The 23,113-nt window shown below is 40.0% G+C and overlaps 1 protein-coding gene across 5 annotated transcripts in view; it reads left to right on the forward strand.

The window, feature by feature from the left end:
- Positions 1–1,726: 1,726 nt before the first annotated feature.
- The window catches only part of Slc36a4 (solute carrier family 36 member 4), a 46,107-nt gene continuing 24,720 nt past the window's right edge, over positions 1,727–23,113 (forward strand). For 2 of the 5 annotated variants that reach the window (XM_069989534.1, XM_069989538.1), the window contains exons 1-6: positions 1,727–1,879; positions 13,746–13,869; positions 15,319–15,409; positions 17,130–17,218; positions 18,657–18,752; positions 20,357–20,441. In XM_069989534.1, coding sequence (XP_069845635.1) covers positions 1,831–1,879; positions 13,746–13,869; positions 15,319–15,409; positions 17,130–17,218; positions 18,657–18,752; positions 20,357–20,441 — 534 coding nt within the window. In that variant the 5' untranslated portion in view covers positions 1,727–1,830. Of the gene's footprint in view, positions 1,880–4,544; positions 4,579–13,745; positions 13,870–15,318; positions 15,410–17,129; positions 17,219–18,656; positions 18,753–20,356; positions 20,442–23,113 lie in introns of those variants that run through there. The other 3 variants (XM_069989535.1, XM_069989536.1, XM_069989539.1) reach the window with 3 other exon arrangements.

The raw sequence follows: 23,113 nt of genomic DNA on the forward strand, positions 1-23,113 counted from the left end.
TGTATGTAGGAAAAAACTGTATATAGGGTTCAGTAGTACCTGCAATGTCATGTATCCGCTGTGGTCTTGGAACATACACTCCTCAGATTAGGCTTACTACTGCATGCCTTTCTAATTCCTATGACCTGGAACCCAAGTGACAGCAAATGTGTGCTCTAGTAATGATATATGAAAAGCACAGTTCTCTTGAACCTTATTCCTTTCACTTGGCTTATTGTCTTATCACTCTAGATAAACTGAAGTTAGTTGTCTGCCCCAACCACAGGTTTCCAAAGAGGTTTAGGCCTTCATGTACCATATGGAGAGGCTTTTCCCTTCCATATTGTCAAATCTGCTTTCCAAGGCCTGAGACTAGAGACCTTGGGTTTTGATCCCTTTCAACATTCAGAAGATAAAGTTCTGCTTTGTCCTAAGGGTGTCATTATAATTACCTGTGATCTATCACTTCAGGTTGACTGTCTTCTTTCCTCTCAATATTTAATCAGGTGACGTTTCCAACATGGGTTGGGGATCATTGTCCTATTGACGGTTCAGCAGATTTTTTTCCTCTGTCAAATCCGCATCTTCATTATTTGTTAGGATGACTCAAATCAAACTCCTTTTGGGAATTGCCGGTGCAAATGTGTGAGATTTTGGAGACTGATTTCACACTCGTGGAGAGTGTTTCCAAACACAACCTAGTACTATTTATCGATCTAGTGAAAGCTTAGAATGTAATACATGTAATACAGTTGTATGGATGGTCCTAGAAGTCAAGAGCCCCCAAGAGTTGTCCTGGGTCCTGAGCAGTACCGCGTTTCGAATTAAGATCGTATTTTCTTTTCAAATCAAAAGTGTGCTGCATGGATCGACTCGGCGGTGCTGACCTGGGTGTTTGGGAGGTGGCTGGCTCTGCGGGAAGGCCCTCTGCGCTCATCGCAGCGGAGAAGCAGGTTGCTGCCAGGATGAGAGGCTTTCTGTGGCTCAGACATCCCCTCGGGTGAAGAGGGAAGAACCGCTAAGCGGGTAGGAATTACACATGGTGGATAATTCTCGTCCCTGTGGTCCCCCGGGCTTCCCACGACGGCCCTCAGCCTGCAGCTGGGGGAGGACCGCGGGAGGAGCCCCACACTGGGCCTCCCGGGCCTCCACCAACTCCCCCCGGGCCCCCGCCCCGTCCCTCTCAAACGCACTTACTGTCCGGCTCGCGCCGACGGTACGTGCGTGAGTTCACCGACGGCCAGAGGCTCGCGCCGACGGCGTGCGTGCGAGGACCGGCGGCGTCGGGCGCGGGGAGGCGCTGCGGCCGTGGTTTTCTCCCGGCGCCGTGGTGGGCGTTCAGGGTGGATGACGTGCGCCACAAGAGCACTCTCGGGAGTCTGCAGAGCCGCCCGTCCCCTCGGACGTCCAAGTGTCAGGGCCCCAGCGCGGGCCGCGCACCTCCGCAGTACTCACGGTGACCACGGGCTCTGAGGCCTGGCGACCCCCCGCCGGCTCCGGGAGCCCAGGCCCAGCCGGCCCCGCGCACCGGGGCCTCCCAGCTTCCGCGGCGGCTGCCACGCCGGGCCTGAGGTTTGGGCTGAGCCCTAGCGCGGGTCCCCGCCCCTCCCCGGCGGCGCGGGCAGCCCCTGGGAGCACGCCCGCTCCCCCTCCCCCTCTATCCTCTCCCCCCCCCCCCCCCCGCGCCGGGCCCCACTGCGCAGGCGCGGAGCGCTTGGGCGGGGCGCCGGGCCGGGAGGCGGTGCCGGGTGCGGGTCTGGTGGGGCTGCCAAGGCCTCGGCCTGACGTGCGTGCCACGCAGCGGAGGAAGGGCCAGCCCCGGCACGGCGGCGTCCTGGAGACCCCGGAGAGATGGAAGCGGCGGCGCCGGCGGCCGGGGCGGCGGCCTGTGAGGAGCTCGGTGGGTGTCGCGAGCTGGGCGAGCGTCGCGTGCGGCCGGGGCTGCGGGCGCGGGGCCGCGCGTCAGCGGGGCGCGCCGTGTCATCCCCGCCGGCTGGCCCGGGGCCAGGGCCCCGGCCGGATCCGCGGTGCCGGAGGCTCCCCGTGCGCGTCCGGGCTCCTCAGTAGCGGGCCCGGCCGTGCCTGGACTGAAACCTCGGTCCCGCAGCCCCCGCGGGGCACGGGCGAGGCCGGGCCGGGCACCCCGCCGGCGTTCACGCACCCCCGCGGGGCACGGGCGAGGCCGGGCCGGGCACCCCGCCGGCGTTCACGCAGCCCCCGCGGGGCACGGGCGAGGCCGGGCCGGGCACCCCGCCGGCGTTCACGCAGCTCGCGCGGGTCCTGGAGGTGCGCACGGAGCGCGGCGCCTGCGCACCCCGGGCCTGCGCGGCCTCCCCGGGTCCCAGGGATGCGCGGAGGAAGTTGCCGCTGTATTCTGTGTTTTTCCAGGGCGGCGCTCGCTGCCGGCTCCCGGCGGGTCCTTCGTGGGCTCCTCGCTGGAGAGCGGCCGGGCACCGGGGACCTGAAGCGAGCAGCGCACAGCGCAGCCGCCTCCCGCCCTTCCGTTCTCTTCGCACCGCGGGGAAAGTTTGCGTCTGCACCAAGAAACGGGAGGAGGAGGGGGGTGGAGGGGCGCGGCCGCTCGGGCGCCGCTGGCAGCACTGTCTGCAGCCCCACGCCCCGTAATCAAATGGAACCGAGACCCAGCTGGAAGCTCTGCGCTTGTGGTTTTCGCTGGCAATTCCTAGGTACTTAGGAGACTGAGATCTGGAGGGTCACAGTTCGAAGCCAGCCCAGCCATAAAAGTCCTCAGACCCTGGCTCCAAAAGACCAGCAAAAAGCAGGGCTGGAAGTGCAGAGCAGGTGGCAGAGCACTAGCTGAGCAAATGCCAAGCCCTGCGTTAAGACTGAAGTATCACAAAAAGAGGGCGAATTTAAAATACGGTATCATAAGTTATAGGCTGTATCTGTAATACTACGTAGGACACTCTGCTCAAGTTGTAGTTATTGTAGAAACAATCAACTGAACATTTTATTGAGCTTTGCTCTGTGTAAGCAGAGGGCTGAGTCCTTTATGCATTATCTCTAAGCTTCACAGTTTTGTAGATAGGATAATTTAAGTTCATTAATAGTATACCCACTCCGGGGCCGGGAAGGTGGCTCAGTGGAAGAGTGCTTGCCTTGCATGCATGAGGCCCTAGGTTCTATTCCTTAGCACCACATAACAGAAAAATCAGAAGTGGCACTGTGGCTCAAGTGCTAGAGTACGAGCCTTGAGCTGAAGAGCTGAGGGACAGCGCCCAGGCCCAGAGTTCAAGCCCCACGACCAACAAAATAAAATAGTATACCCACTATATGAGCCCATGTTTAGCTGAGTGTTTTAAATGAATCAATAACCTGTTTGTGGATGAGACCAGATAAGACAGTTTCATGTATTGTTGGTAGAAACACAGGAGTATTTCTATCCTTTAAATCATATATATCCTTTCACCCAGAACATTTATAGCCAGTCCCTGTGGTTCACACCTATAATCCTAGCTACTTACAAGGATGAGAAGAATGAGATCTGGACGATTGCAGTTTGATTCCATCTCCAATCAGCCAGAAAAAAACAAAAAACACAAAACAATCCAGTGTGCAGTCAGTCATTGCTCAAGTGGCAGAGTTCCAGCTCTGAGCAAGAAAGCTGAGTGAGCTTGAGGTCTCAGTTCAAGCCCGGGTATCACCTAAATAATAAAGAAGTAAGTTAGGAGATTTTCAGTGCAGTATCTGTACTGGGGAAAGGCTATGAACTATGTTAATATCCAATAATTGAGAATTAGTTGAGTAAATTGGGATTTAACCATATAGCCATCTGCCTAGCCATTAAAAGTGGTACTGGAAAATGTTCACTACATGTATGCTTATTAACTTAAAAAAGTTCTGTTTTTTATTGTTCTTTAAGTTCTATGTGTTTATTTTTCAACACACTAATTGTGCTTCTCTTGAATAGAACACATCGGGACACCTGCTCTCCCAGTTTTTATTTAGTAAGAAGCAGACAGCAGAAAGCAAAGCAGGGTCAGATATTGCACAGTATGCTAAGTAAAGAATGCCTTGAGAAGACGAGCAGAATCAGGAGGTCTTGAGGAATTGAGGAGGGGGTCTAGGCAGTTTGGAGTCACATGATATGGCTGAAGTTTTAAGAGGATGGTGCTGCTTGCTGAGGGGGCTGTCCGGGCAAAGCAGACGCAGGAGAGTGTGCTCCTCTTTCAGCAGTGATCTACATGTCCTGCAGAGCCTTAGGGCAAGCAGCAGTGGTTTTACCTTTGGGTATTCAAAAGTAGAACAAGCATGATTTCCCAATGTGTTGGTTGAAGTTGAGGATGAAGGAGAAGACTAGAATGACTGAAGGGCCCGAGTATCTAAAATAGAACTTCAATCTGCTGAGATGATAGGGTGGTTTTGTAACAGGTCCACAGTCTTGGATGTTTCTACTCTTAAACAGAACTTAAGCCCCCTTGCTTTGAGTATGGTTTGGACTTAGTCACGTGCTTCTAGGGAACAGATTATAGTAGATGTGATGATGTATAGGCTTTGGCACTAGGTTATAGTAAGCATTGTATCTTTTTTATCTGTCGTTTTAGGGTCACTCATGGGAAGCAGTTGCCATATCATGAGGTGGGATCCTCATGTTCCATGGACCTGAGGCCAGTCACGAATTAGATATAAAGCAGTCATTAGTACAGGGTGTCTGAGGAGGCCCTGGCTTGGTAATGAAGATGAGTTCAGTTTGGGAGATTGGAAGGTTGAGATGTGTGTTGAGGCATAAACTTTGAGTGGGCAATTAAATGGCACTCAAAGCAAGCGGGCTTAAGTTCTTTCTGTTTAAAAGTAGAAACATCCAAGATTGTGGACCTGTTACAAAACCACCCTATCCCAGGCATTCTGGGAGGTTTGGTCTCAGGATATAAATGTGGAAATCATCAGTATATAGTTTGTATATTCAAGTGCTGGGACTGAATGGGATAGAATACCCACGTGTGTGTGTGTGTGTGTGTGTGTGTGTGTGTGTGTGTGTGTGTGTGTGTGTGTGTGTGTGTGTGTGTGTGTGTGTGTGTGTGTGTGTGTGTGTGTGTATGAGAACTCTAAATTGTAACAGCAATTTCTGGAAGGGGGTAAGTTTTAATTTTTTTCTGTGTATGATTTTTCTACAATATTACAATAATAAAATACTATTGAAAACAGATTTTTTTTAGAATGGGTATTTATGTGAACGCAGTGGTGGAGCTGTTAAGGTAAAGGTTCCCTGCTCTGGACTTCACTGGAGAGGAGGAGGAGGGGCTCTAAAGATTTCTGTGCTATTTCCTCCACCTCAGAAATGGACAAGGCTCACTCTTCCCATTTCATATCTGGATGAGGTTTAGAGATTTAGATGACAACTTTGTGTTATTTTTTATGAAAGAAATGATTTGTCCTTTGTTAGTTTATCCTTTGTCAACATTTTAATAATTCCTTTGTTTTGCTCTTATAAAATGATAGAAGCTTCATAATTTCTTATTTTTCATGTATTCTAGAGAAAAAGGATATTCATGAGCCATTGTTTCACTATATCCTTGTTAAATGATTCCTGTTTTGGTATATTTCCTTTCTTCATTTCCATTTAACTTTTGTAGATTTTTTTCAGTCATTCTGTAGGTACAGGGTTTTCCCCATTTAGCATATGATATAATTCTTCTTGTTTAACTCAGAACTTCCTAATTATAGTCTAATGTCAGTGTAATACTATATAAGTGGGTATACTTTATACATTTCCTTTTTCTTTTTTGGTGGTCCTGGGATTTGAATTCGGGGCTCTGCTATTGCTAGACAAGCACTCTACTGCCTGAAACACACTTCCAAACTTCAATTGAACAAATTTTTGATTGTTGCATATTTATATTGTTTCTAGATTTTCAGAATTCATGGTTCAACTAACATTTTTGTATAAAATTTTTTGTCTTTATGGATAGCTTTCCAGAAGCAGAATTACTAGGTGAGAGTAATAAACTATTAAGAACTTCATAATGTTTGAGCACTATGATTTTTTTCTTTTTATTCTGTCTACACTGGGGTTCTAGGTTGATTTTAGGCTAGGAGACTGAGGTTGAAACAGTAGGGAGAGAGAGCATATAGGTAAGCACTGCCTGTCAGAGCTGCTGAGTTAAAGAAGGTTCCAGTGATATGTGGGATGTAGTACACTACTCATTCAGTCTGTGCTGTGTAATACTGAATCAGCCTGAAGTTTTTTTTACTCATTTATACATTCTCCACGTAGAAATAATTATGTCCAGGTAGTTTGATACACATCACATTGTTTAATAGTCTTTTATTTTATGGAGCATTTTTAATGCTTACCATCAGTAATCACAGTTTTTTTTTTTTTTTTTTTTTAGTTTCCAGTTCATTCCTTAGCCAAGTTATAACAAAACATTGGAAATAACAGGCATCCTATGTAAGATAAATAACAATTTTTGTTTCAAAGATGAGCACTTTAATACAAAGCATCATTGGTGTCTAGCAGTCATTGGCTTCTTACATGGCAAGGGTAGATGACCAGTGTTGATTTTACAACGACTCACTGTGCCGTAGGATTGCTTTACACATGCCATGTGCCGTGGACAAGCTTGGTGCTATATGTATGTTATCACCCTCTGCCATCAGCAAACTTCTACAGGGTAGAAGTTATGAGTCTCCTTGTCCATGTGCAAAAGTGGCCCAGAGGAAACGGGGCAAGGTATCAGTGTGACACTCTTGCCTTGAAGCTAACTAGTGCTGTGCTATCCAGCATGTGGTCACTGAGTGCTTGAAATGTGCATGTCCAAATTGATAGGTGTCATAGCATGAAACACTATGGCTTGCCTATAAGATGTAAGACATCCTAATTTTTAAATGTTTATTATGTGTTGAAATGATAACAGGTGAAATAAAATATATTATTAAATTGTATCTCACCTGTTTCTTTTTCCTTTTTCAAATATGTGATTGAGAGAAAATGTAACATTAGATTGAGGCCTATGTTGTGTTTCTCTTGGGCAGCACTGCTCTGCTAGCTAGTAGTGTACCACATCCCATATATCACTGGAGCCTTCTTTAACTCAGCAGCTCTGACAGGCAGTGCTTACTTATATGCTCTCTCTCCCTATTGTTTCAACCTCGGTCTCCTAGCCTAAAATCAACCTAGATCCCCAGTGTAGACAGAATAAAAAGAAAAAAATTATAGTGCTCAAACATTATGAAGTTCTTAATAGTTTATTATTACTCTCACCTAGTAATTCTGCTTCTGGAAAGCTATCCATAAAGAGAAAAAATTTTATACAATTGTGAAGCTGTGAATTATAGTTCCAAGGCTTCTGTTTCACCTCTGCCCTCCTCCCTGCCATCTTCTCATCCTTAGCATTTCTCCCTGCTTTCAATTCATGTTTCTTTTTTTCTTTTTTTTGGATCCGGTCGTGGGGCCTGAACTCGGTCTGGGCGCTGTCCCTCAGCTCTTCAGCTCAAGGCTAACAATCTACCACTTGAGCCACAGCGCCACTTCCAGCTTTTTTCTGCTTATGTGGTGCTGAGGGTTCGCAGGGCCTCATGCATGTAAGGCAAGCGCTTTACCACTGAGCCACCTTCCTAGTCCCTAATAAGTACATTTCTTGTCAAACTTATTACCCCTTCACTCATTTTTCTCCTACTTTCCCTCCCCCATCCTCTCACCACCCAAATTGTACATTTTTATTAGCTTAAATTAGGTGAATAAGGGGAGCTTCATTGTGCTAGTTGCATAATGCAAATTCATCAAATTCATTCCCTCTTTTTATCTTCTTAGTAACTAATATTACTTCAATAATTAGACTACAACTGGGGAAAAGAGTTTTCTTAACTGCTTTTTAAATATATTTAACATGGAGATAGAACTTAGATAATACCATGTCCCATTGAAAAATTCTCCTTCAACAGTAAGATCAATACAATATGGAATCAGTACTTTTTCAATTCCTAGTACTGTTAAGAGGTTCTTTCTCTCAAATGGTTTGAATGCTTAAAAATTAACTCATAAATCTCATTGTGAGAAAGTTAGTTAGAGGAACTTCCTGGAATAATTATATTTTATTATGATTTTTAGATATGAGGGATGAAAAATGGTTTTATGTATATGAAAACATATACATATATTTTGTGTATACACATATATGAAAAGTGATTTTTTTATGGTTAGTCATGTTTAATGTTTCTTAGGCCACATAACATTGAAAAGAAATGCATTTAAAAACTAGAGAAAAGTATACCTATAGGAGGTTAGGTTAGACTTTGAGCAAAATTAACTAAGACAGTTGTTAAATGACCTAAGTTTAAAGTGGACAGAGTCTACCTAACTTGCTCACCAGAATCTGTGTGTTCATTGAAGTGCTATTTTTAAAAGCCACTTATATGAATTATAGACCTAGTATTTAGAGACTATTATAATAATTCAGATTTTCAAGTTTTGCCTAAGGAGATAGTAAATATAAATTCCCAAATGATGCTATTAAAATTAAACATTATTTAAAGTAGATAATATTTTAAGTTTATGAGAAAACTTACCTTTTTCCTTCATGGCAGCTGTGATCTCTTAGGCAGTGTGCTTCAAATACTAGGTCATTCTGTCTTTATTGGGAACAGACAGTGAGGTTAGTACAAGCACAGAACATGCAGAACATTAACAGAATATTGCCCTGGGCAGAAAGAAATGAGAAAGTTTACCTAAGTTTAGGGAGACTGAATTATCAAAGTAAATCAAGTACATTTAGAAGTGAAAACAATATCTTTCTACACAAAACTGAAGCCAACGGAAGTTAATAATAATTGTTATGAGAATTTTGCTCAGAAATTGTATGGAAGTCTTACTACACCCATAATTTTAGGAGGAGGTCTCACTTGGAAATAGGGTTATTGTGGATGTTATTAGCAAAGCTGGAGTGAGTTGGAGCCACTGTCTCTATAGAAGGGATTTAGGACAAAGCCACAGGTGTGGGTGTCAGAAAGCATGCATGTGGCCTTGTGCAAGCCAAAGAGAGGCCTGGGATGAGTTCATCACTCAACACTTGTATTTCAGGCTTCAAGCCCCTGAACTATGAGAGGTTACATTTCTGCTTGCTATTTTTGTATTGCTTTGTTATAGCAGTCCAAGGAATAGAATATATGAATAGAATATATGTATCGAATAGAACATAAGAGAATACAGCAGCTACTTAAAAAGAGGATCATGATGTTTTTATATTCATTTCCAGGGTAACTGTGAGGTCATATCACACTCAAGCTATTTGGGGAAGTCCTTTCATTGTGTGCAGGTCCAAGTTGTGTTGTCTTTGGTACCAGAGAACAAGAAACAACAAAATCCTATTAGATGATGTGTTGAGAATGTTTGAAGATTGGACAGTTATAAAACTACTAAAGACAGAAGTTGGAGAATTACAGAAAACTTTCCTTAATGTTGATGTCAGTTATTTGGAACTTTGGATTCTTTAGTGAATTTTACTCTCTCCAAATTAGTTTTATTATCAGAGAAGAAGTGAAGGGAGAAGAGACTATTTTGAGGCAGGCATGGAGACTCACACCTGGAATTCTAACTACCTGGGTGGCAGAAAATGGGAGGATCAAGATTCTACATCAGCCTAGGCAAAAACTTAGTGAGACTGCATTCTAATTACTAAGCCAAGGAGGGATAGTGAATGTGATCAAAGTACATAATATGGCTATATGGAAATATACCAATGAATCCCTTTGACAATACATGCTAATTTTTTTAAAAAACCCAAAACTGAAAGCAAGGCAAAAGAGGAGCAGCATTTTTAGAAACTCCAGAATGTATGAGCCATTTAGATGTGCTACAGCTATGGTTCTCCCAGCACAATTCTAGAGCAGCAGCAGCAGCATCACCCAAAGCCAGATAGAAATGGAAGCCCTTGGCCTGCCACAGCCCCTGAGTTAGGCTCTTCACAGTGTGGCATGGCAGCTTGTGTTGTAGTCATGTGACATACATTCCAAGAGAGAATGCAAAGGTGACTGGATACCTTCAGAGGACTGGCAATGAATACTGATACTTAAGTCAAAGGCACACACAGAGATTAGGAGAATGGTGTGCACATTTCTAAATTATAAAGAATAAAACTAGAATGTGAGAGAATAAGGGAAAGACAAGGGATAAAATAGTAAAATCATTATTTTTAATAATAAGTGGAAGCCACATGATAACACTTAAAAGTGTAAACAAAGTGGTACAAAATTAAGTTAAAAAGGGAGGATTAAAGACCTACTAAAAGATAAAATGGCAGCCAGGCATGGTGATGCACACTTGTAATCTTAGGACTTGGGAACCTTTTAAAAAATTACTATTGTTCTGTTATCTTCAAGTAGTTGTACAAAGGGGTTTCAATTCAACATGTCAGTTTGTGAGTTACAATATATCTTGATCTTGAGATCTTGACATCCCTTCCATAATTCTCCTCCATCTCTCCAAATCCCACTGTTGATCTCCTCAATTTTCCTAGTTCCATTTCACATACATATATTGATGTTATGGCTGCGTTCTTCCACACTTCCTATGACCTCACCCCCCTAACACTTCCAGTATCATCCTCCTGGTATTCATTCATTTTATTAGACTGGTTGTTTAAGTTACACCTCTGGAATTTTCCCCTGCATTTACCATACGATAGTTAATTGTGGACATGTAAATGTTTACATATATATATTTATAAATTAGGTCTAGCTCACACATATGAGAGATAATATGACTTGGAAGTCTGGAGTTCAAAGCCACTCTGGGCTACATAGCAAGTTCTAGACTATCCTAGGCAAACTGGTAAGACCCTGTCTGAAAACAAAACAAGCAAGCAAAAAAACCTCAGAACTAATGAGCAAAGGTAATCAGAACAAATACATGCAATGGCCCTGGACCTGAGAAAAATGAAAACAGAAACACTGCTGGAAAGACTATTAGTATAGAAATAGAAATGTACTATGGAATATGCATTTAATCAAGTATTGCATTAATATTAAGTTGAATCTGACAATGTAATATGAATTGTCAAGTTTTTTTAATTATGAAAATACCATATAGAGGGGTTACAATTACTTGGGCAAGGTAATAAAGTTTTTTAGGAGATACATGCTCCTAATAAAGTGAAGTGTGGGGTTATAGCATGTTCTGTAGTGGCTCAAAAAGTAGTATTTGAGAGAAGAAAATAGGGCAAATTGTTAGCAATTTAGTATATAAAGAATATGCAAGATTTTTGTACTATTGAAAATTTAAAAGAAGTTTGAAAGTACTCCACTTAAATAAAGAGATTAAAAACTTTGCTTAGGAAGTGGTGCTGTGAGCTGAAGAGCTCAGGAACAGTGCCCAGGCCCAGAGTTCAAGCCCCACAACCCCACAAAACAAAACAAAACTAAAAAACTTTAATCAGTCATTTCTAGCTAAATCATTTATTTTATTTCCTACTATATAGGATTATTACCTTTTGTGAGAGGTGGAGATTGGAAGAATTACTGTTTGAAGCCAGCCTCCTGGGCAAAGCATTTATGTGACTCCATCTCAGACAACTGGGTACAGTTGTGCACACTTGTCATTGGTTGCCTAGGAGGTTGAGATCAGGAGGATCACAGATCCAGACCAGTCTAGACAAAAAAGTTCTCAAGGCCCCATCTCAGCAAAAATAAATTGGATGTGGTGACACATGCCTGTCATTCCAGCTGGGGTGAGAAGTGCTGCCATGAGCAAAAAGTCAAGATAACCAAGTAAAATGGCTTTCAAGTGGTAGACCATCTGCCTAGCAAGTGTAAAGCCCTGAGTTTAAACTCTCGTACTACCACTACCTCCAAAAATTAAAAGGGCAAATTTTATACTGAAATTTAAGTATTGAAGTGACGTGTATTTCAAAATATTATTACTAATGTATGTATGCAATGTGATTTGAAGCTAACACAGATGAAAATATGTTTGAATGTTTCTTCTTTCTCATCCTGTATTTTGTGATTACTCACTCTTCTCTCTAACTCATGCTCTTTGTGGTGAGCCTCTGGAGAGCAGGTTCCCAGGTCCAGCTACCTCATCACACCAGAGTACACATCTCCTAAACACAGACTCCACAAGCACCAATCAGGAAGAACTCTGAATTCAGTGCTTTTGAAGTACTTTTCACTCTGCAGTACATAGCTCAAACAGAATAGCCAGGAAATAAGAATAATTCTTCCTATATGAAATATGCCAGAACTTAGGGAGTTAAAATGAACTAACTCAGGATGGAAATAGTAGGTATAAATATAATATATAGTAAGAATAAACATAATACGTATTTCTTAAATGCTAAAAAAATAATTCAAGCCATGCACTGGTGGCTCATGCCTGCAGTTGTAGCTACTGAGGAGCCTGAGGTCTAAGCATGGTTTGAAGCCAGTATGGGCAGAAAAGTACTTAAGGCTTTTTTTCCTTGTAAATTTACTTTATTGACTGAGAACATAGTGGTACTCAATAAATTGGTGTTGACTGTTGTATAAAATGGTGTTATTTTCCTATGCATTTTATTTACTTTTTTTATATCTGTATTGTAAAGGTGATGAGCAGGGGGATTACAGTTAACATAAGTAAGGTAATGAGTACATTTCTTTTTAAACTCTGTTATCCCCTCCATCATTTTCTCCAGCTTGCCCCTCCCAGTTTCCCTCCCACCCCTCCCCAAGTTGTGTAGTTCATTTCCAAGGTAGTGTCAAGTGAGTGTCATTGTCACATTAGTTCATCCTTCGTCCTACTGTTTCTGTTATTCCCTTTCCCTTCCATTAATCAGATTAACTTATATACAAGACAGAGGGTATAGAAAACTAAAACAGGAAAAAACAAACTGCATGCAGCACATAGTAAGAACCTCTTGTTTCCAGTTCTTGGAGTTCATGTTGTTATGCTTCATTATATATGGTCCTATGCACTTATCAGTTGAGCTATTGAAATCACCTGCTAAGAATATCATAGACATATCTTAGTTCTTACAAATGAAGGAAACCATGCAACCTACTTTTCTCTGGGTCTGACTTATTTTGCTTAATATAATTTTTTTTCAGGGCTTTCCATTTCCTTATGAATAGGACAGTGCCATTCTTTCTGATGGAAGCATAAAAGCCAGAAGTGGAGCTATGGCTCAAGTGGTAGAGCACTGGCCTTGAGCAAAAAAGCTCACGGACAGTGCCTAGGCCCTGAATTCAAGTCCACAAAAAATAATTTTTATACCCACTTTATGACAATTTTTTTCTGTTTTGGTTGGCCGTGGGTCTTGAACTTTGGGCCTGGGTGCTGTCCCTCAGCTCTTCAGCTCAAGGCAAGTGCTCTACCATTTGAGCCATAGCGCCACTTCTGTTTTTTTGGTGGTTTATTGGAGATAAGAATTTCGCGGACTTTCCTGCACAAACTGGCTTTGAACTGCTATCCTCAGATCTCAGCCTCCTGAGTAGCTAGGATTACATGAACTGCCAGCAACTGCCCTTTATGACAATTTTTTTTTTTTTTTTTTGTCGGTCGTGGGGCTTGAACTCTGGGCCTGGGCGCTGTCCCTCAGCTCTTCAGCTCAAGGCGAGCGCTCTACCACTTGAGCTACAGCGCCACTTCCGGTTTTCTGGTGGTTTATTGGAGATAGGAGTCTCACGGTCTCTCCTGCCCGGGCTGGCTTTGAACCGCGATCCTCAGATCTCAGCCTCCTGAGTAGCTAGGATTACAGGCGTGAGCCACCAGCGCCCGGCTATGACAATTTTTTAAAACAATAGTGAAGTGAGCTTTTTTTTCTCTCTTAAAGATATGGATGTGATGAGGCCCTTAATAAATGATCAGAGCTTTGATGGCACCTCAGATGAAGAGCATGAACAGGAGCTGCTGCCTGTCCAGAAGCACTACCAGCTCCATAACCATGGTGGTATTTCGTAAGTCCTGTCCTTATCTGACTCTCTTCTTTTTCTTCAGTTTGTTTGTGATGATTAAGAGGTGTTAGTCTTTGCCTTTCAAGTTTACAGTGATACATTGAAATTACAGAGTGAAGTAACTCTAGTAGTCACTCTAGTGAAGTAACAGCAGATGCCCTGCCTCTGACAGAGAAGTGGCTTTTGATATGCTTAGGAATTACACAAGGCAGTGTAAATGCTTTTTGCAGAGTGAGAAGGAAAATACCTGAATCTTGTGAAGAAGGATAAATGCAGAAAATACTTGAAAATCTCTGTTGGATATTTTATCATCACTAAATTTAATCTAAAAGTAATTTAGTGGTTAGGCAAAGGATGATAGAATCTGATCAGAAGATTATGAACTTCAAAACTCTTCTAGGCAAAAGTTTTTGTTTGATGGGTTTGAATTGTGTGTTCTTAGTTTTATTTATTTATTTTTACCTGGCACTCTACCACTTGAGCCACAACCCACTTCTGACTCTTTGCTCTTTTTTTGGTATATATTTTTTATTGTAAAGATACTGTACAGAGGGTACAGTTACATGAATAAGGTAATGAGTATATTTCATACTGAGCATTGTTACCTCCTTATTTTTTCCCTCTTTGGTCTTTTAATTGGAGATAAGTATCTCTTGGATTTGTCTGCCTAGGCTGGCTCTGAACCTCACTTCTCAGATCTCAGCCTCTTATGTAGCTATGATTACAGGTGTGAGTCACCAGTACCCAGATTCTTCTTAGTTGTGGTTTATTTCTACTTGATCAGGAGATTGTCATCAGTTGCCTTCAAAGCCAAATCCCTGAGAGAATTCATGAGGTTCAAAAATTAATTGCTATCTTACCTGATTTTATATATAGATGTATATATATATACATCTTTATACCCTTTAGAGTATAAAGGGTATATACTTTATACCCTTTAGAGACTTATATATATATATATATATATATATATATATATATATATATATGTAGAAAGAGAAAGGAGAAGAAATACATACATATGTAAAACTTGCATATTGTTCCTTTTAATAACCTTCCTCTTAGTTTGATAATTACAGGACTACTGTTTAGTACCCTGGTAATATAAACAGTGACAGTGCATTGTTGTTTTGCAAACATAATCTTCAACATTGTTCTGAAAATCATAGCAGCAAAGTATCATGGAAGAAAATCATCATTTCTTTATTTATTGTTTTATTACATCTGAAACAACTCTCACTAAATATCTCAATTTTCCCAGTGTTTTTCTGTATTTCTCTTATAAATATCAAAGCTAGGACTTGAACCAAGTGTGACTTCTGGCTTACTGATGGAGCAGAAATGTTACATAGCGTCATTTTAGCTTCTTTTCTAATAGGAAAAATTATTATCATGGCATTTTACTGGTTTTTCTTCTAAAATGTTTAAATATTATAATTTTTTATTTTTCAGATTTATTCAAACTCTTATGCATCTTCTTAAAGGAAATATTGGCACCGGCCTTTTAGGACTCCCACTGGCAATAAAAAATGCAGGTGTAGTGGTAAGATTTATCTTTGTAATCTCTACACAACATAGAGTTAACTGTCAGCCACGATTACCACAGTGAATGTAGAGTCCCAGTGAGAGATAACTTGATCAGGTGACATTTACTTGAGGGCTTGGCAATTGTACTGAGAAAAATAAATGACTATGCTAGTTATACCTAAAAACAAGAATTATGATTTTCATTTCTACTAAATAAAAACAAAACTTAAAATAACATGTAATGTTTCCAGGGTTGGTTATGGTTTATTATCCCTTTTGACTTTCAGGGATTTGAGTTGTGTACTTAAAGCAGCAAATGTACTTTGAAGATTATTTGTGTATAATTCTTTAGTTTTTTAGACTTTGAATAAACCATGAAGATTTCAGACATAGGAAAGAGGTGGTAGAGTAGATTGTGAAAAAAAATACAGTATCTGAGCGCCAGTGGCCATGCCTGTAATCCTAGCAACTAAGGAGGCTGAGATGTGAGGATTGCAGTTCAAAGCCAGCCTGGGCAGAAAAGTCCCATCTCCAATAAACCACTCAGAAAGCCAGAAGTGGTGCAGTGGCTCAAGGGGTAGAGCGCTTGCCTTGAGCTGAAGAGCTGAGGGTCAGCGTTCAGGCCCAGAGTTCAAGCCTCATGTGCAACCCCCCCCCTACAAAAACCAAAAACAAAAATATCATATTAGTGGTTTTGTTACGTTGAAAGCACTCATTTATTCATAGGAAATAAAAATCTAATTTCTAAATTTTAATGTAGTTTTTAAAAAAAGTTGGGCACCAGTGGCTCACACCTATAATCTTAGTTCCTCAGGAAGCTGAGATCTGAGGATCCCTGGTTTGACCCCAGGCAGTTTGAAACCTGACTGGGCAGAAAATCCAAGAGACTCTTATTAAGCAGTACAAAGCTAGAAGTGGAGGTATGCTTCCAGTGATGGAGTGAGTGCCAAGCTTGAGCAAAAAAAGATAAGCAATAGTGTGAGGCCCTGAGTTCAAACTCTAGTTCTTGCAACCCACCAAAAAAGTTAAGAAACTTTTTTGTAGAAAACTTTTAATATAAAAAATTCATATATGAAATTATATTTAATCCCTTCTAAATGTTCTAGTTTCTAAAAAATAGTTGTTAGCTATCACTTTTGCTGAGTTTGTCCACCCTAATTTTAAGGTAATTGAAACTTTTCTGACTGTAAAAGTAAGATTTGGCAATAGTTTGGTTGTACCTCATAGGAATCTAGCTTTCATTCTGTTTTGGGATGTTGGAGATTGAGCCCCGAGCCTTGCACTTGCTAGACAAGTTTTTGAAATAATTATTTTCTGAGTAGAGTTCCTGGCATTCTATTGAAGTTTGTTGAAGAAATCTGTCAAAGAAGCATGTCATTCCAGCTACAGTTCAATATTGTGCTTTTTAAATCATTTAGAATATGAGTCATCGTTGCATAATAATTATAGCAGTGCCACACTGATAGTTGTAGGCTGGCCATCTGCTATTAAATGTGATGTTATATTCCATCCTGCTATGTTACATATCTGTAGTCTAAATTCATTCATAGATCAAATCATACATGGTGGTCTTAAACTTTGTTTGGTATCCTTTCTGTATAAGGTTGATTAATTTTTCTTTATGCAAATGACTGTTATTTTTGTTCAGTGAGTGAGTAGACCATTGACTCATGCTTGTAAAGTTATTCAGTTCTTTTGAACTTGTTATTTAAACCTTATAATTTTCTTCTTCACAGCTTGGACCAATCAGCCTTGTGTTTATAGGAATTATTTCTGTTCACTGTATGCACATATTGGTACGTTGCAGTCACTTTCTATGTCAGAGGTAAATGTGGATTTGTTAAGTCTATTTATTTTATAACTGTGTATTTGTTTAGGGCATTGTATCTTTCTGTTTCTACTTTCTGCAACTATAAGTTGTATTTTCTTTGATAGTGAATATGGGATAGGGACTCAGTAGGACTCGAATGCAGTCAATATGATTAGTCCTTCTTTGGAAGTCTTGAGCTGTTGCTTCCAGGACCTACACAGATACAACAATCATCAAGTGCTCAAGTCCTTCACATAAAGAAGTGTAGTGTTTGCGTGCAACCCCTGAGGAGCCTTCTCTCTAATTATCCCTGATTATTCAGAATACCTAATGTAGAATAGGTACTACATGCATGCCTGTTGTGCTGTATTGTTTAAGGCATAATGACATAAAAAATCAGTTGGAATATATTCAATACAGACAGGACAGCTTTTCATGTATGTTTACATATGTGTTCAATTGAATCTACAAATGAGGGATCTGTGGCCATGGAGGATAAACTGTACTTAGAAATGCACCTAATTAGTAAATGGCCCTGGGTTCTTTTATTTAGTCTTAAGTGGAAAAAAATCAGAAGAAAAGATTAGTAGAGTAAATGGAGTCAATGGTACACTTTTAGTTATAGCCCAGTGTCTTCAATGTATTAGCAGTTTAGTTTTAGGTATAGCATCTTTGGTTCTGTTTACTGATATGTAGGTATGCAGGTAGTCATAAAATGTTTCCTTTGGATAATAAGCCAAATTTTTAAGACAAATACCTCCTAGTAAACCAGAATTCTACGACAGACTCTTGTTTCATTGCTAAAACTGGATACATCATTTGTGTGTGTGTGTGTGTGTTTGTGTGTGTGTGTGTGTGTGTGTGTACATACTTGTAAAAAGAAGAGTGGGAGAGACTAAGACTGGAGATACCGTATCTACCTCAGGAAGGTAGTTTGAAAATGAAATGAGATAGTGTATATGGAAATACATTCTAGAGCCCTGTAAATATATAGTATTATATACTGTTACCAGAAAAATGTATGCATGGGGATGGGAAGGAAAAACGGAAAGAGCAGGGAAGGAGTGACATTGTCCAAAAAGACATGTACTCATCATCTGACTTAGGTAACTGTAATCACTCTGTACATCACCTTATAATAAGAATAAAAAAGAAAAATGTAGTAATTTTGACAAGAACAATATAGTTGATGTTTTTATGTATTTGAGATATTTAAATCATGGCAGCACAGATATTAACTGCTCGTATTTTACACATAGATAAAATGTATCCGTAGGCAAGATAAAAATTTAAATTTTATTAGAGTCTATAGATTTTCACATTTTGAAGTCTTCATGTGTCAGTGTATAGACCTGTGTTCATTCCTGTATATCTGATACTTTTTCCAATAAATGGTTTTACAGACTGACTTACTGTTTTTTTTCTTTCTTATATGTGTTGTCATTAATTGCAGGTTTAAGAAGTCTACTTTAGGCTACAGTGACACGGTGAGTCTCGCCATGGAAGCAAGTCCTTGGAGTTACCTCCAGAAACAAGCTGCTTGGGGACGGCAAGTACTTGCTCTGCTTTTAATATCGATTTGTTGAGACTTTGTTAATTTTTAAGTATTTTAATCTGATAAGACAAATAAAAGGATGATAAATTGAGAGAATGTAACTAATAACTTGGAACTGGTGTCTTACTCATATAGCTGCTCAGGAGGCTGAGATGCAGAGGATCACAGTTCCAAGCCAATCCTGGCAAAAAAGCCCATGAAATACCGTCTCCAAATATAACCAGCAAAAAGCCTGACTGGAGATAAAGCTCAAGTAGTAGAGCCTAAGCTGAGCATGCAAGCCGAGCAAATGAGAAGCCCTGAGTTCAAAGCCTGTACTTGCAAAAATAAACAAACAAAACAAATTGAATACCCTTAAAATTAGATTGACTTAGGTTCAAATCTCAATTCTACTAATTGTCTGTTTTATGACCTGGTCAAAATGTTCCTTATTTTGGTTTGCATATCTCATAATGAAATGCACTTGTACTTCATTGAATGATTATAGTAGATTAAAGAAAATAATACTTTAAAAAGTATATACAAATATATACCTATAATATAATTTATAAAATATTTATTAAATAACAGAATTATATTCACTTATTTTTTAAAAAAGAAAAAAATGTATTTTCATAAGACAACTGAAGTCTGGATGTTATTTAACATAAACTTCATTGTCTTTCTCATCATTGAACAAGGTGAATGTAAACTGGATGAACATAGGGATGGAAAAATAAAGAAGTATAAACAAACGATGATAAAATTTAAAGAAGAAAAAACACAACGTTAGAGTATTTTATGCTTAAATCTATGTTTTTTATTTTCAGAAAGCTATATTTGTTCATAAGTCTATGAGGTTTTCATCATTCCTGATATATTTGAATAGAAGGAAGGAAACAGAGCCTACTGCCCTAGGGACTTGCCTCCAGAACCCAAAGTCAATCCCAACCCCATATTTCTTCTGACCCAGACTATAGACAGCTTTCCTGCTGTGAAGAAAAAAGGCTTTCAGAAAAAGTCAACTATAATTATTATTAATGAGACCCTCACCTGAAATGTGGATAAAAAAGATTAAGGGAATACTTAAATGTAAGAATCACAGATGAGAAACTGGAATTCAATTCAGGGTACCAAGATTATTTACCAGTAATACCCCTGAAGAACTGTGGAGGATGGAAGAGTTATGGCAAGAATGAAGATAGTAGGACCTTTTGCTGCCACATGGGAGGAGTGTCTGTAAAATGTTAGACATCATTGTTGTCACTGATGGTCAGACAAGAGACTACAGTGCACATTACACAGTGGTAGTCATTTCTTGTTCAAAGATCAGAACAAGAAATGAATAAAGTGGGCAAATTTCTAATTTGACAACTGCCCTATCTAACTACTGGCCTTTTAATCAAGTGTGTTTTTCGTTTATAATTCTAGTGACATACTAAACATAATATAATATTAGTAGGAAATAAATATTTTAACTGTTCTTTTTTCAAGGAAGAAAACAATATGCTGTTATAAAATAGCATATTAATAGGACTTAAATTACAGTTAAAATGAGAAAAAATATTTTGACACATTGCTACCTTTATTGATACTTACTTGTGGATATCTCTGTTTAGGAGTGTGGTTGACTTTTTTCTGGTGATAACGCAGCTGGGATTCTGCAGTGTTTATATTGTCTTCTTAGCTGAAAATGTGAAACAAGTGAGTATCCTTTTATAGTTTGCAAAATCATCTTCCAGGGCCTTACATTCAGTCTCATATTTCTTCTTATAAGTAACTTTAGGCAGATTTTCATTTAGTTTTCTCTTTCTCTTTTGCAACTTGGATTTCTGATATAATTATTTGTGATACTCATATTTGAAGTCAAGGCCTTGTACTTGCTAGGCAGGCACTCAACCACTGAGATACACCTCTGGACCATTTTTCTTTGGTTCTTTTTGAGATATAGTCTCCCTTTCTAGTGTATGCATGGACTAAGACCCACCTCTTTTATACTTCCATTAGCTGCAATGAGAGGATTGTATCCCCATACCCAGTTTCTTTCTTTGAGATTCTTGGACTTTGCTGTCTCGGCTCATCCTGGAACCAGCCCTTCTGATATTAGACTACCACATCACTTAGGATAAGGTGCATGCCATTGAACCAAGCTATGGATTGCCTGGCTTCAAATTATAATCTTCTTTTTTTGCCTTTTTTTTTAAAATTTAATTTAATTTTATTTGTGAACATACTGTACAGAGGAGTTACAATTACATGGGCAGGATAATGCGTACATTTCTTACCAAGCATTGCAGCCTCCTCCTTTGTTTACCCTTCACATCCCTTCCCAGCCTCCCCCCTCCCCCCCACAAATTATAATCTTTTCTTTTTCAGCCTCCCAAGTAGTTAGGATTACAGGTGCAAGTCCCCCCCTGCCCAGCCCCCAGGCCTGACTATGGTTGGTTTTACTATTTGTGTTATAGTATTCATGATGTATGTCCATTCTTTCAGAAGTTTAGATCTTAAGATTTGGGTATGGGGGTACATGCTTATAATTCTAGCATTCAAGAGGCTGAGACAGGAAGATTGTGTGTACAAATCTTATGCTACAGAGCAAGACTGTCTCCAAAATTAAAACACAAAAACAAAACAAAAACTTAGATATCAAAAGCATATCCATATATACTTTGGGATCATAGTCTTTAGTTTGCTAATATATAGAGACTACAGAAGTAAGAGCAAGCAGCCTAGAGAGAAGGTTAAAAATATGAGCATTCATTACAGAACTGCAGTAATTACCGCCATTGTTTTAAAAGTAATGTATCTAAAAATTTGTATTTTTCCCATGTTAGGGAAGTTTGGTTTGTGAAGTGATTTCCAGATATGTTGTAGAGATAGTCTATTTGGACAAACATACAAAGCACCAAAATAAAATACCTGAACAGTGCCAAACACATTTCTTGTGATTGGTATTATTATTATTTACCTCCTGATTTTCTTTCATCATCATTCCAGTTAGTAACATTAATTATCCAAATATATCTGCTGAAATAAGCATTATACATTGTAATCTGTAGAATTGTAGATATTTAATGCAAAATGATTACACAAATATCCTTTCTGAAGAACTTTTTAAGTATACACTGTTAGGTTTTTAAAGAGAGGTAGCTGAGCAAGACCCACACCACACACGTGGTATTCAGGTAAGGGATAGGTTTATTCATTGTTTTGGCTGGCACCAGGCCATGTTAGCACTCCGTGTGGCTGGGAAAGACCTGGGAAAGAGGGTGTCTGGCCCTGGGCTTTATCTAGGATAGGGGCAGGGAAAGATGTGGCCACATGGAATCCAGATGTGACCTTTTCCAGGTATGTCAGTTGCCTAAGTAACGCAGGTACTGGGCGGAGACTTTGCTGCGAGGAGGGTGGAGTCTGTGCACCTTCCAGGAGCAGACCTTACATACACCAATATTTATTTGTCTCTTTTCTAAATACAAAGTTTGCTTCATATTCTATTAAAATGAAGAATTGGCAAATTTTCTGTAAGGAGTTATGCTATTAGTATTTTCTCTTTGCACGCTCTATGGTCAGCCATAGACAGTGAAATGTAAACAAGTAAATATAATGCATTCCAGTGAACATTTTTGGTTGGTTGTGTTTGAACTCGGCCTGGGCGCTGTCCCTCAGCTCTTCAGCTCAAGGCTAGTGCTATACTACTTTAGCTACAGCGCCACTTCCGGTTTTTTGGGTTAATTGGAGATAAGAGTCTCATGGACTTTGCTTCCCTAGACTGGCTTCAAACCATGATCCTTGGATTTCAGCCTCTTGAGTAGCTAGTATTACAGTCATAAGCCACCAGTACCTGGCTCCAGTGAACTTTCATCAGCAAAAACACGTAGTATCCAGATGTGATCTGACATGTTAGTTTGCTAACCCTGGATTTTGACTATCCCTATATATTTGAGCCAAGCTTATATATTTAATATTGGAAGCTCATGGAGCTTACAGCAGTTAGAGGGTTTTCCTCGACAGCTGTAGCTAGTAATTATAGTAATTATAGCTTTGATATCCATAGTGGTGTTTCTCCAGTGTATAGTATCACAACATTTGTAAGTTTTATTTGTGTCTGGAAATGTTGCAAATGTGTGCTGTGAAACCTTCCTCAGTTGCTTTTCCATGCCATCCTTTCCTTTATGACTTCCTAGTATGTATTTCTTTTTATTTTCTGGCTTTAAAAAAATAACTGCGATCACACTGTATTAAAGTTACATTATAAGTTAATTTTCAGACTGAAGTCCTCTGAGGAAAAGGACAATTTACGAAACAAACTTTCTGGAAGAAAAAAATCTAATCTCAACTAGTCTGTTTCTTTTCATTTAAGCGTTGTTGGAAATATT

The sequence above is a fragment of the Dipodomys merriami genome, unplaced genomic scaffold (assembly GCF_024711535.1).
Source record: "Dipodomys merriami isolate MVZ:Mamm:240054 unplaced genomic scaffold, mDipMer1.0.p SCAF_38, whole genome shotgun sequence".
Lineage (NCBI taxonomy): Eukaryota > Metazoa > Chordata > Mammalia > Rodentia > Heteromyidae > Dipodomys > Dipodomys merriami.